The 13104-nt window shown below is 34.8% G+C and overlaps 2 protein-coding genes across 3 annotated transcripts; one reads left to right on the top strand and one right to left on the bottom strand.

Annotated features, from left to right (window-relative positions):
* The first annotated feature begins 3202 nt into the window (after positions 1 to 3202).
* LOC144564255 (putative inactive nicotinamidase At3g16190) lies at positions 3203 to 7473 on the top strand. 2 transcript variants are annotated; one of them, XM_078313838.1, is made up of 7 exons: positions 3203 to 3492; positions 4159 to 4221; positions 4347 to 4460; positions 4871 to 5102; positions 5489 to 5605; positions 5896 to 5965; positions 6933 to 7473. In XM_078313838.1, the coding sequence occupies exons 1-7, from the start codon at positions 3292 to 3294 to the stop codon at positions 6958 to 6960; spliced, it is 825 nt and encodes a 274-aa protein (XP_078169964.1). In that variant the 5' UTR covers positions 3203 to 3291; the 3' UTR covers positions 6961 to 7473. The 2 variants fall into 2 exon arrangements, with proteins under 2 accessions (XP_078169964.1, XP_078169965.1); XM_078313839.1 differs by having other exon boundaries at positions 3204 to 3492; positions 5896 to 5970.
* A 479-nt stretch (positions 7474 to 7952) lies between these two features.
* Positions 7953 to 9785, bottom strand: LOC144564211 (uncharacterized). The gene is made up of 3 exons (XM_078313773.1): positions 9518 to 9785; positions 9074 to 9214; positions 7953 to 8570 (listed from the first exon to the last, which is right to left on the bottom strand). Exons 1-3 carry the CDS (start codon positions 9716 to 9718, stop codon positions 8415 to 8417), a joined length of 498 nt encoding a protein of 165 aa, XP_078169899.1. The 5' UTR covers positions 9719 to 9785; the 3' UTR covers positions 7953 to 8414.
* Between the last annotated feature and the right edge of the window lie 3319 nt (positions 9786 to 13104).

Here is a 13104-nt window from a genome sequence, read left to right as displayed (position 1 = left end):
AGCATAGACCCGTCAAACTGAAACTTGTTTAAATTATTTAAAAACGACTCCTCTAGGTTTGTTATCACCGTTGCATAGTTTGCAGGGTTAAACACTTAAGAATAGTTTTATCAAACAATGAAACAAGGTCAAGGTCGGGAGGTAATCAAACTTGTTCTACTTTTCTCTATAATTTATTTTTTTATTTTTTAAGAATCCCCCCTAGTGTTTGGTAAACGGTCCGGGCCGGGCGGTCCGGGCAAAACCTGGGCACGGGCATGGGTAGACACGGTCACGGGCATCACGGGCACACAGGTACAACGGGCCGGGCATCACGGGTTTTTTTTTTTCAAAAATCCTGCTCTGCCCGTTTAATACCCGTGTCTGTCACAGGTTCGGGGGCAGGACGGTCCGGGTAGGGGAGCCGGGCGGTCCGGTTTTTTTTTTCTTCCTATTTTTTCTGTTTTTTTTTTCCTATTTTTTTTTTCTTTTTTTTCTGTTTTTTTTCTTTGAAAACTAATAAATTGTAAATTCAAATTTATACCAATTAAAATTCATTTGACATGGTTGTATATTTGAACTCAATAATTTCTGTTATAATCAAATATAAATAAAAAATTTCTTTTTTTTATTGAAATATAAATAAATTATAAATCCAATTTTATTGAAACATATGTAAATTATAAATAAATAAAAAACAAAGCAATGTACTCATACAATTAATTTTTTTTATTGCTTTTAGTGTTTAAAAATAATATATATATATATATATCAAATTAATTTATGAGATGGATCAAATAAAAATTAATATTCTTGTCAATATTTCAAAAAATTTCATTAAAATATATGAAATTATCATATATCTATTAAATTGCAAATGAAATTGTCATTTAAATTATATATTTTAGTCACTTTATATAAAATAAATTTATGCATGTCTAATATAATTAGTTTAAAATATTATTTTTTATGTGAAAATGAATTGGTTTGGAGGGAATTTTCAAAAAAAATTGAAATTTAAAAAAAACGGGTACGGGCGTCACGGGTACGGGTTAACGGGTACGGGGTCCGGTTATGCACGGTTTTTTTTTGAAAAACCGAGTCCGGCCCATTTAATACCCGTGCCCGTGTACCCGTGCATACCCGTGGCACGGGCACGGTCCGGTCCGGGCACGGGCGAACCGGTCCGGGTTGAGCCCCCGTGGGCATTTACCAAACACTAATCCCCCCACCACCAACAAAAAAAAAAATTGAAAGTTATTTGTTTAATATTCTCTAATTGCTGTTGCTTTCCTAGTCAGACTCGTTTTTTATTTTTTTATTTTCTGATTCTGAAGTCATCCGCGCATACTTGCCTTGGGCGCTACGGACACGAGACAACGGGTGATTGGCCACCAAGTTTGCTATCTCCCCCGATCTCCAGGAATTCATATCACCAGTTGACTCAATTTTTTAGTTTAAATCCGAACCGTCCAAACCGGCCGGTCTGTTTTGGCACGAATTTTAGTCCGATTTTTTTATTTATAGGAAAATAAATTAATTAATATCGAAATAGGAATAGGATTTTGTAAAATTTTGAAATATAGGAAGAACGTGATAGTTTATCACGTCCGTTGAACGTTATACACTATCACGTCCAGAATTAACCGTAACTCTCCGCACTTGAACGTGATTGTTAATTACGTCTAGGGTTGCAAACGAATCGAACCGAATCAAACTTACCCCAGTTTGAGTTTGGTTCGAATTAATTTCGAATCAAATTTTTTACGAACTCAGTTTCGAATCTTTTACGAACTTTTTTATGACAAGAAAGAGTGATCGTAGTCGCCAAAAACGAGAGGTGAAAGTCGTATAGGGTTTTAGAACTGAGAGCGAGGATTACGACTTACGAATTATAACTTATATTTGGGCGGCTTTATGTTTTAACTTTTAAGTCATCAGCGAAAATCAACGGTTCAAGTTTCTTTGAGATTCAAACTAGAATAATTCGCGAACCTATTTAAAACGAATCAGGTCTAGTTTGAATTTGGTTTGAATTAATTTCGAACTTTTTCTAATCAAACTCGAATCGAATCACAAATTACAAATTTTTTGTGCAATCCTATTCATGTCCAACAAATGCATTGTTTTCATTCCCTTCAATTTGAATTGTATGTGGCTGGACATGATCCTCTATCACGTCTAGTAATATTTTTTAGATAATTAACAAGTGCGATGTTTATGATTTAGATTAGCTGGACGTGATAAACCATCACGTTTTCCCTATATTTCGAGATTTCACAACATCCTACTTCTATTTTGATATTTATTTTTCTATTAATAAAAAAAAAAAATCAGAATTCCTTTTTTTTTTTGCTTGTAAGCCCTTAGGCAATTGCATTAAAACATTGGAACAAATTACAAGTTTGTTCCAGCATAATTATTTAATTACACATAGATAACATCCTATACACTGAACTACTTGTAAAATCTCTCACTGCTAAAAATTAAAGAGAAGAAGAAAAGTAAACAAAGTAGTTGCAAAATGTTTAGTTCACGCCAGATAAGCAAGTCAATGGGCCTATTCATTCTCTTCTGTTGATATGCAACTGTAGCAGTTGAGCGAGTGTGACTACACCATGTCGACACTGCCCATAAGAATGTGCACCCGAGAGGCACTGAATCAAACCAGACCAAGAACTGAATCAACCGGACTATGACAGTCACCACTCGGCTGAGGAGGCACTGAATCAAACCGGACAGAGAACTGAATCAATCAGACCAGGACAGTCACCACTCAGTCAAAGAAGCACTGAATCAAACCAGACCGAAAATTAAATCGGCTGGACCAGGACAGTCACCTCACACGAGTCACATCAGGAGAGGAAAGAGAAAGAAGGAAGGGAGATAAGAAGAAGAAAAAGAGGAAGGAGACAACATATTCATCATCATCGTTATAACCATAACAACACGTACCTTATTCATATATAGAAAAATTCAGAATTCTAGTGTCACCGTACATTCCACCTCGAATTAGATTGATCCGAATTTTAATCGGACAGTCCGAATCTATCCAGACTCGATCATCAGACCTCTACTAAATTCAGAAGTTAAATTTTTTTTTTTCTTTTCAATCTTCTAATGATAATAACCTAACACGCGTTGCTTCCGGGCTATTAGAACTCGGCAAAATCCAAAGTCTCAAGCACAAATCTCCAGTCCGGACCAAACAAGGCCCAATTGCCCAATATTGAAACCTGCTTATTTTCGTCAAAACCGTCAGACTCACAACTTCGCTCGTCCGTCTGTGTCTGGTCTGTCCCGTGAAATGCCATGGCAGTGGCGCTTCCTACTTTCTCGCATTATCTCCCGGCGAAGCCGTTCTTCACCTTTGTAAATTCCGTGATTAGGTATACGGTTGGGATAAGAGTTGACAACGATTTATCTCGTTTTTCTGCGATCCGTCTACAGTCGACTCCATCTGTTTGCGACGGGCGTTTCGTGAGGAAATGCAGCTCGATCACGGCAACAAAGGTATGTAATTATCCCTGAAGAAATTTTTTACATGCTACAATTCGGAAGTAAATTCAAAGGCAGTTTGATTGGGAAAGGTGTGTGGTCATTCTATATCAGAAATCAGCGCAAAGCGCTGAATGATTGAGGTAATTTGAAGAATTGAGTTTTGTTTGGTATAAACGGGTACCAACTGTTTCTTAATATTTTTAGTAGAGAAGGATTTTGAGAAAGAGAGATTGGGTCTGCTCCGGTTGAGGTTAGATGATACGATAGCGAATCAGGTGGAGGATTGAAAATACATTACAAATAAATTCTGACCTGACCCAGAAAAAAAAGGAAACAATTCGTACCTTCTGATCTTATCGGAACATGACCCTACCTCACAAATATACAAAAGCTGAATGGCCAATATCCAACAAAATCTCAGTGCAGATGATTGCAACCCTACTGAATGTAATGACATGACCAAAACCTGACTGCATCACAACTTGTAGGATTCATCCTTCAATACCTGAATTAATCTGATGCCTGACAGTTCAACCAGACTTAACTCAGCCTAACCAAATTACCAATTACTGTTCTTAATGACAAATGCAGTTATTGTTTTGTGCATTAAGACAAGTCTGATGGATGCCCGGAGAGAAGTAGCCTTTCGTAAGGCCTTCATATATTTTACTTTTGTAGGTATCTAAAGCAACTGTGTTGACAGAATGCAGAGAGACTGCAATGCTAGTCATTGATATGCAGGTCACTTAATTTTTTTATTTTTTTGGCTTTTATAATGTCTGTTTTATCATGTGATGTTACAATTAAATATTGTTTCTTCTATTGCTAATTTATTATATTGATCTTTCTCTTTTTGCTTACCTTAGAATGACTGTGTGTTGCCAGAGAGCCCTGTGCGAATTGCCGGTGCAAAGGCAATCGTTCCATCTGTTGTTGAGGCTGTTTCAGTGGCTAGAGAGCGTGGCATTCTTGTAATTTGGGTTAGTTTAGCTCAGTCTTTATTATATTGGATCTTAGTGTGATAATGATAAAAAGTTGAAGGCTTTTGTCTATTACTTAAAAAAAATGATAAAAAGTTGAAAATAGCAGAAATTTTCTCCCCTGGTTTATTTTTGCTTTGTTTTTGTGTCTAGTTTGCCTTCCCTTTGGTTGAATTTGATTGTTGAGCTCAGTTTACAAACCCAACATAATAATCCTGTCTGAACCATTATAGGTCAACTTGTACAGCCCTTATAAAAATATATAACTGAGCAAACAAGAAAATTGAATATTTTAGATTTGCATCATATCTTAGCTTGATCCAGAGTCCAGACACAATATTTGAACCAAACCTAATTTTGTCAATCATTGAATATTTTTAAGTACCTGGAGCTTGCTGGAAGCTGTGTAGGTTGTTAGAGAGCATGACAACAAGGGAAGAGATGTTGAGTTATTCAGGAGGCATCTCTACACTGACGGTGCGGGGCCTGCAACACAGGGCTCGAAAGGTGTAGAGCTGGTTGAAGAACTTGTGATAGAAGATGGTGATTATAAATTGGTCAAGACAAGGTTTAGTGCTTTCTTTGCCACAAATCTCGATTTGCTTCTCAGGAGTTGCGGAATCAACAACCTAGTTGTTGTTGGTATGTAAAATTACCATCTATATTTCTTAGGATTTTTTTCCTGTGTAATCCAATAAACGAAAACTTGAGAATATCTTGTATACTTAAAATACTTACCAACTTTATCAATAGCACACACGCTATAGGTTACCGCAAGGAAAAAGAGGTACTTTGGGCTAGCTATGTTTGGTAGATGGATAAGGGGAAAACTCTTATCATCATTCTCACCATGGGATAAGAGTTATCTCCTTATCCACCACATTATGTTTCTACCAATGGCCTTAAGATATTGCAGGGGTGTATACAAATAATTTAATTACTCATTTACCTTTTCTTGTAATTGCTTCTATTGCACTTTGTCTTATGGTCCTTTTATTGTTAACTGTTGAAGTCATGTTTTTCTCCAGGAATTCAGACTCCAAACTGTATCAGACAAACAGCTTTTGATGCAGTGTCACTGGATTACAGACATGTCACTGTTATAACTGATGCCACAGCTGCAGCAACACCAGAAATTCATCTTGGTTAGTTAGCTCTGTCTAAAATTGGTTATATCTGAAAGCTCTTTTGTTGTATTTACTGTTGGGTTTACAAACCTTGTCAGCTTACTCGGCAATACCTTCTGGAATGATAGTATCTGTGTACTGAACCTGATGGGTTGGCACTATAAGTTTAGATGAGTTGGATTGAGCAGTTGTGTAATTATAGTCTTGCTTTTGTGGCACCAAAATTAAGGCATATATTTAGTGGGATTTGTTGGTTCAGTGATGATCAGGAACCTTTTTCATATTTCTTTCTTCTCTGTTTGAAACAGCAAATATTGAAGATATGAAAAATATTGGGGTATCAACTCTGACGCTGCAGGAATGGTGCAGTGTTGATCTGTGAGGTATGAATCTACTTATACCACAATTGCAACTCTGGATAATCTACAAGTAGATGGCACAATTACTTCTGTTATATTCAGAATAAGATTTATCTCTTGGTTTTTTGTTTTTTTTTACTTCTGAACTTCAATTTTGCACAATAATGGTGGCATAATTAATATTCTAAATGTATGTAGTGTGAGCTAATTGAAATTTAACTGAAATTATACCTACGAGTTGTTTTTTTTATTTTCTTCCTTTTCAAGTCCAGATAACCAAGAAATACATGGCTCCTAATATCTGTTAATTTGCTAAGCACACATTTAATTAACAAATTCAGGAAATAAACTGTCTTTTACTTGTATTTTACATTCTCTATTGTTTGAAACAGCAGTAGTAGAATAAAAGTGTTCTTTTTGTTATTAATACTCTAGTTTCCATCTGCAATTTACCAAATATGTGTGAAGAATATGGTAGGGCTTGTAAGCATAAGGATTTGTCTTATTGATGTTAAAGAGACATATACAGTATTTTTGCATTGAAAATATTACGAAATCGATTTTCTTATTTCAAGTAGCACCATTTATCTTCCTTTGATTTCTCTTTATCTCACAAAAACACAAATGGGTAGTTCCTACAGCAGTCACTGAACTGCGCTTCATATTATGAGTAAGTTAATTAACCTTATTTTATTCAAGTCATTTAAAATTTCATTTTGTCCCAACTAGATTCGAACCATAGTTGTGACCAATTGGGAGTCTATCAGTACTTCCTATCATTTTGTGTGCATCTTTGTTTCATCTTGTTAGGTAAGCTGATAGCAAAGGAATAGAAAAAGTTCTCTCTAACTCGTATTTTCCTGCTTTCTGTCAAAATGTTATTGTTTTAGTACTCTAATGTGATACCAGTAATATAATGGTACTGATCATAGCTGGGTTTGTGGGAAGGCTTATCGATCATATCCGGGTATGTGTTATTTTTGCAGGGCTGAGATGTCTCTCTCCAAGTGGTGAACACTTCCTACACCGGAGGTGGGACCAGTATGGAGTAGTTTAGGATCGGATTGAGAGAGTTCAGTGATGTCTTTGATGTCTGGTCACGAGACTAGATAAGCTTCTCAAGGGTTTAGATTTGGCAGTAATTAATTGGATTTTGGTATTTCTAAAATCTGGATATTGAATTTTATATTCTCTGTTTGGCATTTTAGATTCTTTGAGACAAGTTGCTCATACTTGATTTTAATGTAAATTTTTGATGGTTGGTTGTGAAATTGGTAACTGTTGACGGAAACATCAAAGAATTATTATGCAAAGGAATTTAGTTGGTTGAAATTCGTTTTTGAAAGAAATTTTTCATTATGTAACAGACTGATTCTCTGCATGTTTTATATCCTTACAAAAATTCACAAGTTAAATAAGAAGGACATTTTGATCTTACCTCAAACGCATAAATACAATACATCATTTTACTATTCCAACTAATATTTTGTCAAACAATGTTCGTACTTTTTCGAGCGAATAGTATCATAACAGTACTTTTCTATCCACTATCAAGTATTCTGTCATTATTCATTTATACGATGTACCTGTGCTTTGAGGGGTTTTCACCAAAGCAAAATTGCACTGAAGTTTATGACGCATGCATATCTTGCACGGTGACGGTAGCACGGTAGCATTTATTTCGTAATTTACAATTTTACACAACAATCGAGGAGGTCCAACATCCAAGTCCTAAATATAATTAGATTGGCACCCGAGTTGGCCTACATTCCCTCATCAAGATTCAAGAGCTCGAGGCTCGGTACTGGCATCTCAATAGCTTCAAATATGTACCGTACCTACTTTTGTTCCAGTCCTTTTAGAATTGGTAAAATGTAAAAGGCTATTTAAACACAAAAGAAGATAAATAAGTTCATCTGTTAATAACGTGAACATTTGAACCTTGTGAAATTGAAAGCTTATACCACCAACCAATACTATATACCGAAAGAAAAGACAAAAAAATTATAAAAAATTAAACACGTTACAGCGACCTAGAAACACAGGCACAAAATTATACAAGAATGATAAAAATTTATACACGTTAGTCTCTTAGAGTGACCTAGAAAAATAGAAACAAATTATACAGAAGTTGACAAGTCTCTCTTGATATGCTCTTTCTTTGAGGACTAGCAACACTATGATAGAATTTTAACTGCCAATTAGCAGAATGAGAATGATAATCTCAACACCCTGAACTTCTTGTAAGATTCAAGCAAAATTTACTTGCTCCGAATTTATTAGTGGTTGCTGGACTCCTGTTCTCTTACCAGAACAAACATATTCTAAACAGGGTACAGATTAGTTATTCGCCATTGACGGATTGTTGCCATTAATCGCTTTTGAGCTTTGGTGTACAAAATAGAATAGAAGAATTGCCAAATTCTCATGTTTATCCCTGCCAAATTCCTCACTCGCTATACTTACACTTATAGCTTGCTTTCAAAAGGCCGAGCCGAAGAAGAGGCCATCCATTCCCTCCCCACAGCCACCAAACTCCTGTCTCCCTTCTTTCGAATCTCAACCATCACCCCTGTTAGCCTCCCTTTGTTTTGGAGTACATGTGCCTCTATCTCCACTTCCTCCTGAAAGAGACAGTAAACTGAAACTTGATGAATGTTTTAAACCATCGATGAACAAAATTTTAATCAGTCGGAGGCAATACTGATGTAATTGAGAACCTTTGCTATACATAATTGGGTAAATGGAACTGTTGTTGGTTGTAGCAGATTTGGGGCAACGATTTGTAATGTAATAAGAACACACTTACTGTTTGGCTGATCATGTTTCTCCGTCAAAAGAAATTGAAAAAAAAATATAACTCACCTCAGCTGACATGTGGATTTATGCACGAATTCCTTCAGTTTTATATGTTCTAATATACTTGCCAGGGTAGGCAAATTACATTTTACCTTTCTCCGAAAACAATTACTCCCATGATTTGGCATATAGAAAAATAAATAGATTGCATTGCTCCTAAGTCAAATGTGAAAATGACATTTCCATTGATGCAATTCATCAAGGTTTCAGCCCCAGCAATTCCCAAGATATGTCAAGTAATATAGACAGCTGGGTGAGAGATACTTACGCCAATTTTGGCAGGAGAGAAGAAGGAGATATCGAGGTCAACAGTGACTTTGATGGTGTCTTCACATGACATGATGGCGGCAGCTGCAGCCATGTCTATCAGTGTGGCAATTGGCCCTGGCTGCCAGTTTCCCTCCATATCCTAATAAAAAAATATAGAAAATATTGTTATGTCAACTCTTGCAAATATCAGTATTTTTATCCCATCACATGATTAGTTGGTCATGTTTAAAAGCACACCTCCACAATTTCAATAGACAGGTCCCTTTTGCAATGTTATTAACCTACAGGACTACTCCAACAAGACGATCTAAAGGCACAACAATTGACACTTAAAACAACGAAATTCCTGATGAAATTGGAACATATCTCATTTCAATTAAGCCAAATTGATGGATCGAATCATAGAAGTGTAAAGATCACGAAATAAGGCCAAGTGACCTACGGTGAGGTGCGGCGGTACTCGCATAGAGCAGTGAGCACGGCCATGGCTGGCAAAGGAAACATGGAGATCGTACAATAACAGTGGGGCGAATCTGCTGCCTTGCCACGCGGCCTGCGCTATCCCCTCCGGATCTCTTCCATCGCGGTCGTACCTGCTGGACACACTCTCCAGCCATCTCTTCGCATCGCTCTCCGTGTTCATCTCTCTCCCTCTCTCCCTCTCTCCCTCTCTCCCTCTCTCCCTATAGGCAAACAGACGGTATAGAAGGAGTGTAGTACCTAGTTTTACATCTAGCGTTCACTAATAAAGGCAATTGTAATTATGAAGGCCTACGGGTATTTCCGGCCTTTAAAAAAAAAAAAAAATACAATTAGCCTTCACTACTGTATCATTGACTGCTGTCTGGCTTGACTGCTCATAATTTAGAAGCCAAATCCGACCGTTTATTTGTGTTGTGATTCGTACATGAAAAAACTTAACGGTTAGATTGTGAATATCAGAGAGTCTTGCTCTCCTATTTAGAGAGCAGCGGAATGACATCCCTTAATTTATGTTGTCACTCATGTTTAGGACGCTTAATGATCCGAGTTTGAGTAGGAATATCTTCTTGCTTGATTCATTAACAGCTTGTTTGGATGGAGAGTATAGGAAGGGAGGAGAGGTGAAGAATAGAAGGGAATGAAATGGAATAGAATGAAAGATTAATATACTTAACCTTTTCATGTTCGAATGATTAATGAGATAAAATAAATTTAACTTTTCTTTTCATCTTGTTTTTTGTTTGGTTAATTAAAATTATAGAAGATTAATCAAATATTTTTAGTATATTTGACTATTATACCCTTTACAATAATGTGTAAAAAGAAAGAAGAATATAAATATAAGTTTCTATGGTATCTACTGCATGGCCTGGTGTGTCAAGAACAATGCTGTACCAAAAAAATACATATGTTATATACATCCTCTGTGTGAATGCTCAACCCTGCAAAATTAACAGCTGGGAATAGATACCACATCAATTGTTTGTCGAACTAAAACTGATCTTGCTAATGCAGGTTGAACTTCTCATGACCAAAAAAATTGTTCTTAATGAAAGCATGCATGCATAGACTAGGTCCAAATGGTCATCAATACAACACCTTTTGTACGTATTGTATCAAGAATACCATACTACCCTGACGCCAGCATATATCATCATTTTACTAAAATAAATCAAGGAAGAAACAAACAAACTAACTAGGATTTCATTCAATAATTCTTGCCTCACTTCATTCTCTGGTATAAGTGTTGAGTACAGAAGCTTCAAATTGCAAAAGAAAAAAAAATAACTTGAAATATTAAAGTAGTGCAACAATAACAATTATAAAAGAAGATCAGATAACAACAAAAAAAGAGAGCAAGGCCAAATATTAATTATGCAGATCATATTTCACAGAAGACCAAATATTTATCAGATAAACAATAGTATTTTGTATTTATTAAGTTTTGACTTCCCCTCCCCAACCCACCACGAATCAATATTCTGGATCATACTAAAGTTCGATATTATAATTAAAAAAAAAAAAAACTAACCTGACCAATCAACTAGGATGGCTACGGTGGTTGCTAGCTAGGTCTGTGGTGAAAAAAAGTTGAATGATAATTATATATAAATAAGATATACAAAGACAGGACATTTGTGTCATTTTTTGTGAAAATATTTGCTACACAATTTCTTTCCATCCGTTACACTCCAAATTGGGAGGTAAATCGATTATATTAATTACAGTTACACAATGTTAACCCTTTCCCCTTTTGTACCCCTCACCTCCACCATAATTTTGTCAACCAAACACGATTGGAGGGAAAGTTTTTTATCTATTCCATTCCCTCCCCTCCTCTACTCTCCATCCAAAGATGGTGTAAGTTAATAGTATTGAGTTGACAACTGTATCCGTGTTCAATTCGTTAAATACTTGAGTTGACTGGTGCTCATTAAGTGACTCGTTAAGAAATTAAACTTGTAAGTAATTTTGAATTTTGTTTTAAATTTTTTGTTTCAAAATTAGATAAATGATAAGTGATAGTTAATTCCTCCAATCAAAAATATTGTACAACCAGATTCAACTCAAGCATAAAAAAATGTTGCAGCTTTCTACGTAATTAATAAATAGTTGCACAAGATTAAATTTTTTTATTATAATCAGATCTTCTTCAAAGAATAACATATACATTATTCAAAAACTAATTAGCATTGATAGAATTTTTTGAGTTAATTAGCATTGATATAATTTTTTGAGTGTAACGAAGCAAATTGTCTGAGTGTGACCATTTTGGATTTGGGTTTAGATCTGATTGGAATTGAAAGTGGCATGATTTCATTTAACTCAGTTAATAATAAGGGAGTTGAGATATATTCATGCTTGGTTTAGTAAATTAACGAATGAGTTAATAATGAACAAATTATTAACGAATTAATTATGAACGAGTTGTTAGTGAGCAAGTAACAAATGAGTCATGAATTATGAACGATTTTTTCACCCCTACTCATGTTATACTAATAACATTATTTTATGAGGAGGGTTCAAATGCCTCCATTTTTTGTACCTCCACCATGCCTCTATTTTTTAAAACTTTAATAATTTAAAATTTAAAACTTAAAAGTCAAAATAAAATCGTTGGATATGATCTACATCATTTTATTTATGCACGTGTAAAAAATTATAATATTTCAATTTTATTTTGATTGTTATCAAGAGCTTGTAAAAAAACGCAATAATGTGGATGATTTCTAGACGTTGATTTTTGAACTTATTGATTCACATAAAAACAAAATTGAAATGTGATAATTTTTTATGAGCATATAGAGAAAATAACATAGATCACATCTAATGGTTTTATTTTGACTTTTAAATTTTGAGTTATTAAAGTTTTAAAAAATAAAGACACAGTGAAGGAACAAAAAATGAAGGCATTTCAACCTTCCTCTTATTTTATTTAAGCTGTTGCTGCTCTCTCTTTTGCTTCCCAAATATTAGATGCCATGTGCCACATTATTAATAAACTCATGTGTCATATCCATTTATCAAAATTATAGCTTTCTTATTCATTCATAAACTTTTTCCTAGAAATTATATTATTATACTTTGAAAAATAAAAAACTTGGTGTGGTATAAATAGATTATTGAATATTCAAAAAAATTCGGACAAATAAAAAAAAAATCAAAATATCCTCTTGAACAATTTGAATTACTGGTTTTGATATATGAGGGCCCAATTAATAGTATAAATTATTGGATATGTCACTCATTTTTTTCTCGAACTCATAATATCCAATTCTTTTTGGAATATTTTTGAATTGGGTTTTACACTTTTACTCTCTATTTTTTTTCTACATGGAACCCTTTATGTTTTTTCACTCTTCTTTGTACTTCAAATCAGTGTTGTAAAAAACTGCCTTAACGTCCGATTAAACGGCCGTTTAATCGTTAACAGCGGCCAAACCGTTACGAATACACTTAATGGATAACTATTTGCTGATGAAAATGATTAATCGGTCATTTTACCGTTTAATCATTTGTTTATTCCTATTTATTTTTGTTTATTCC

The sequence above is a fragment of the Carex rostrata genome, chromosome 13 (assembly GCF_964058835.1).
Source record: "Carex rostrata chromosome 13, lpCarRost1.2, whole genome shotgun sequence".
Lineage (NCBI taxonomy): Eukaryota > Viridiplantae > Streptophyta > Magnoliopsida > Poales > Cyperaceae > Carex > Carex rostrata.
Note: the sequence above shows the minus strand (reverse complement) of the source record. Positions and strands in the feature narration are given on the sequence as shown.

Bases quoted from the DNA above. Each gene is read 5' to 3' on its own strand.
- LOC144564255 (XM_078313838.1), top strand. From the start codon at position 3,292: ATGGCAGTGGCGCTTCCTACTTTCTCGCATTATCTCCCGGCGAAGCCG. The intron at 4,461-4,870 runs GTTAGTTTAGCT...GAAGCTGTGTAG, and splicing joins GTGGCATTCTTGTAATTTGG to GTTGTTAGAGAGCATGACAA. The intron at 5,103-5,488 runs GTATGTAAAATT...GTTTTTCTCCAG, and splicing joins CAACAACCTAGTTGTTGTTG to GAATTCAGACTCCAAACTGT.
- LOC144564211 (XM_078313773.1), bottom strand. From the start codon at position 9,718: ATGAACACGGAGAGCGATGCGAAGAGATGGCTGGAGAGTGTGTCCAGC. The intron at 9,215-9,517 runs GTAGGTCACTTG...TTTTTTTATTAG, and splicing joins GAGTACCGCCGCACCTCACC to GATATGGAGGGAAACTGGCA. The intron at 8,571-9,073 runs GTAAGTATCTCT...TGTCTCTTTCAG, and splicing joins TCTCTCCTGCCAAAATTGGC to GAGGAAGTGGAGATAGAGGC.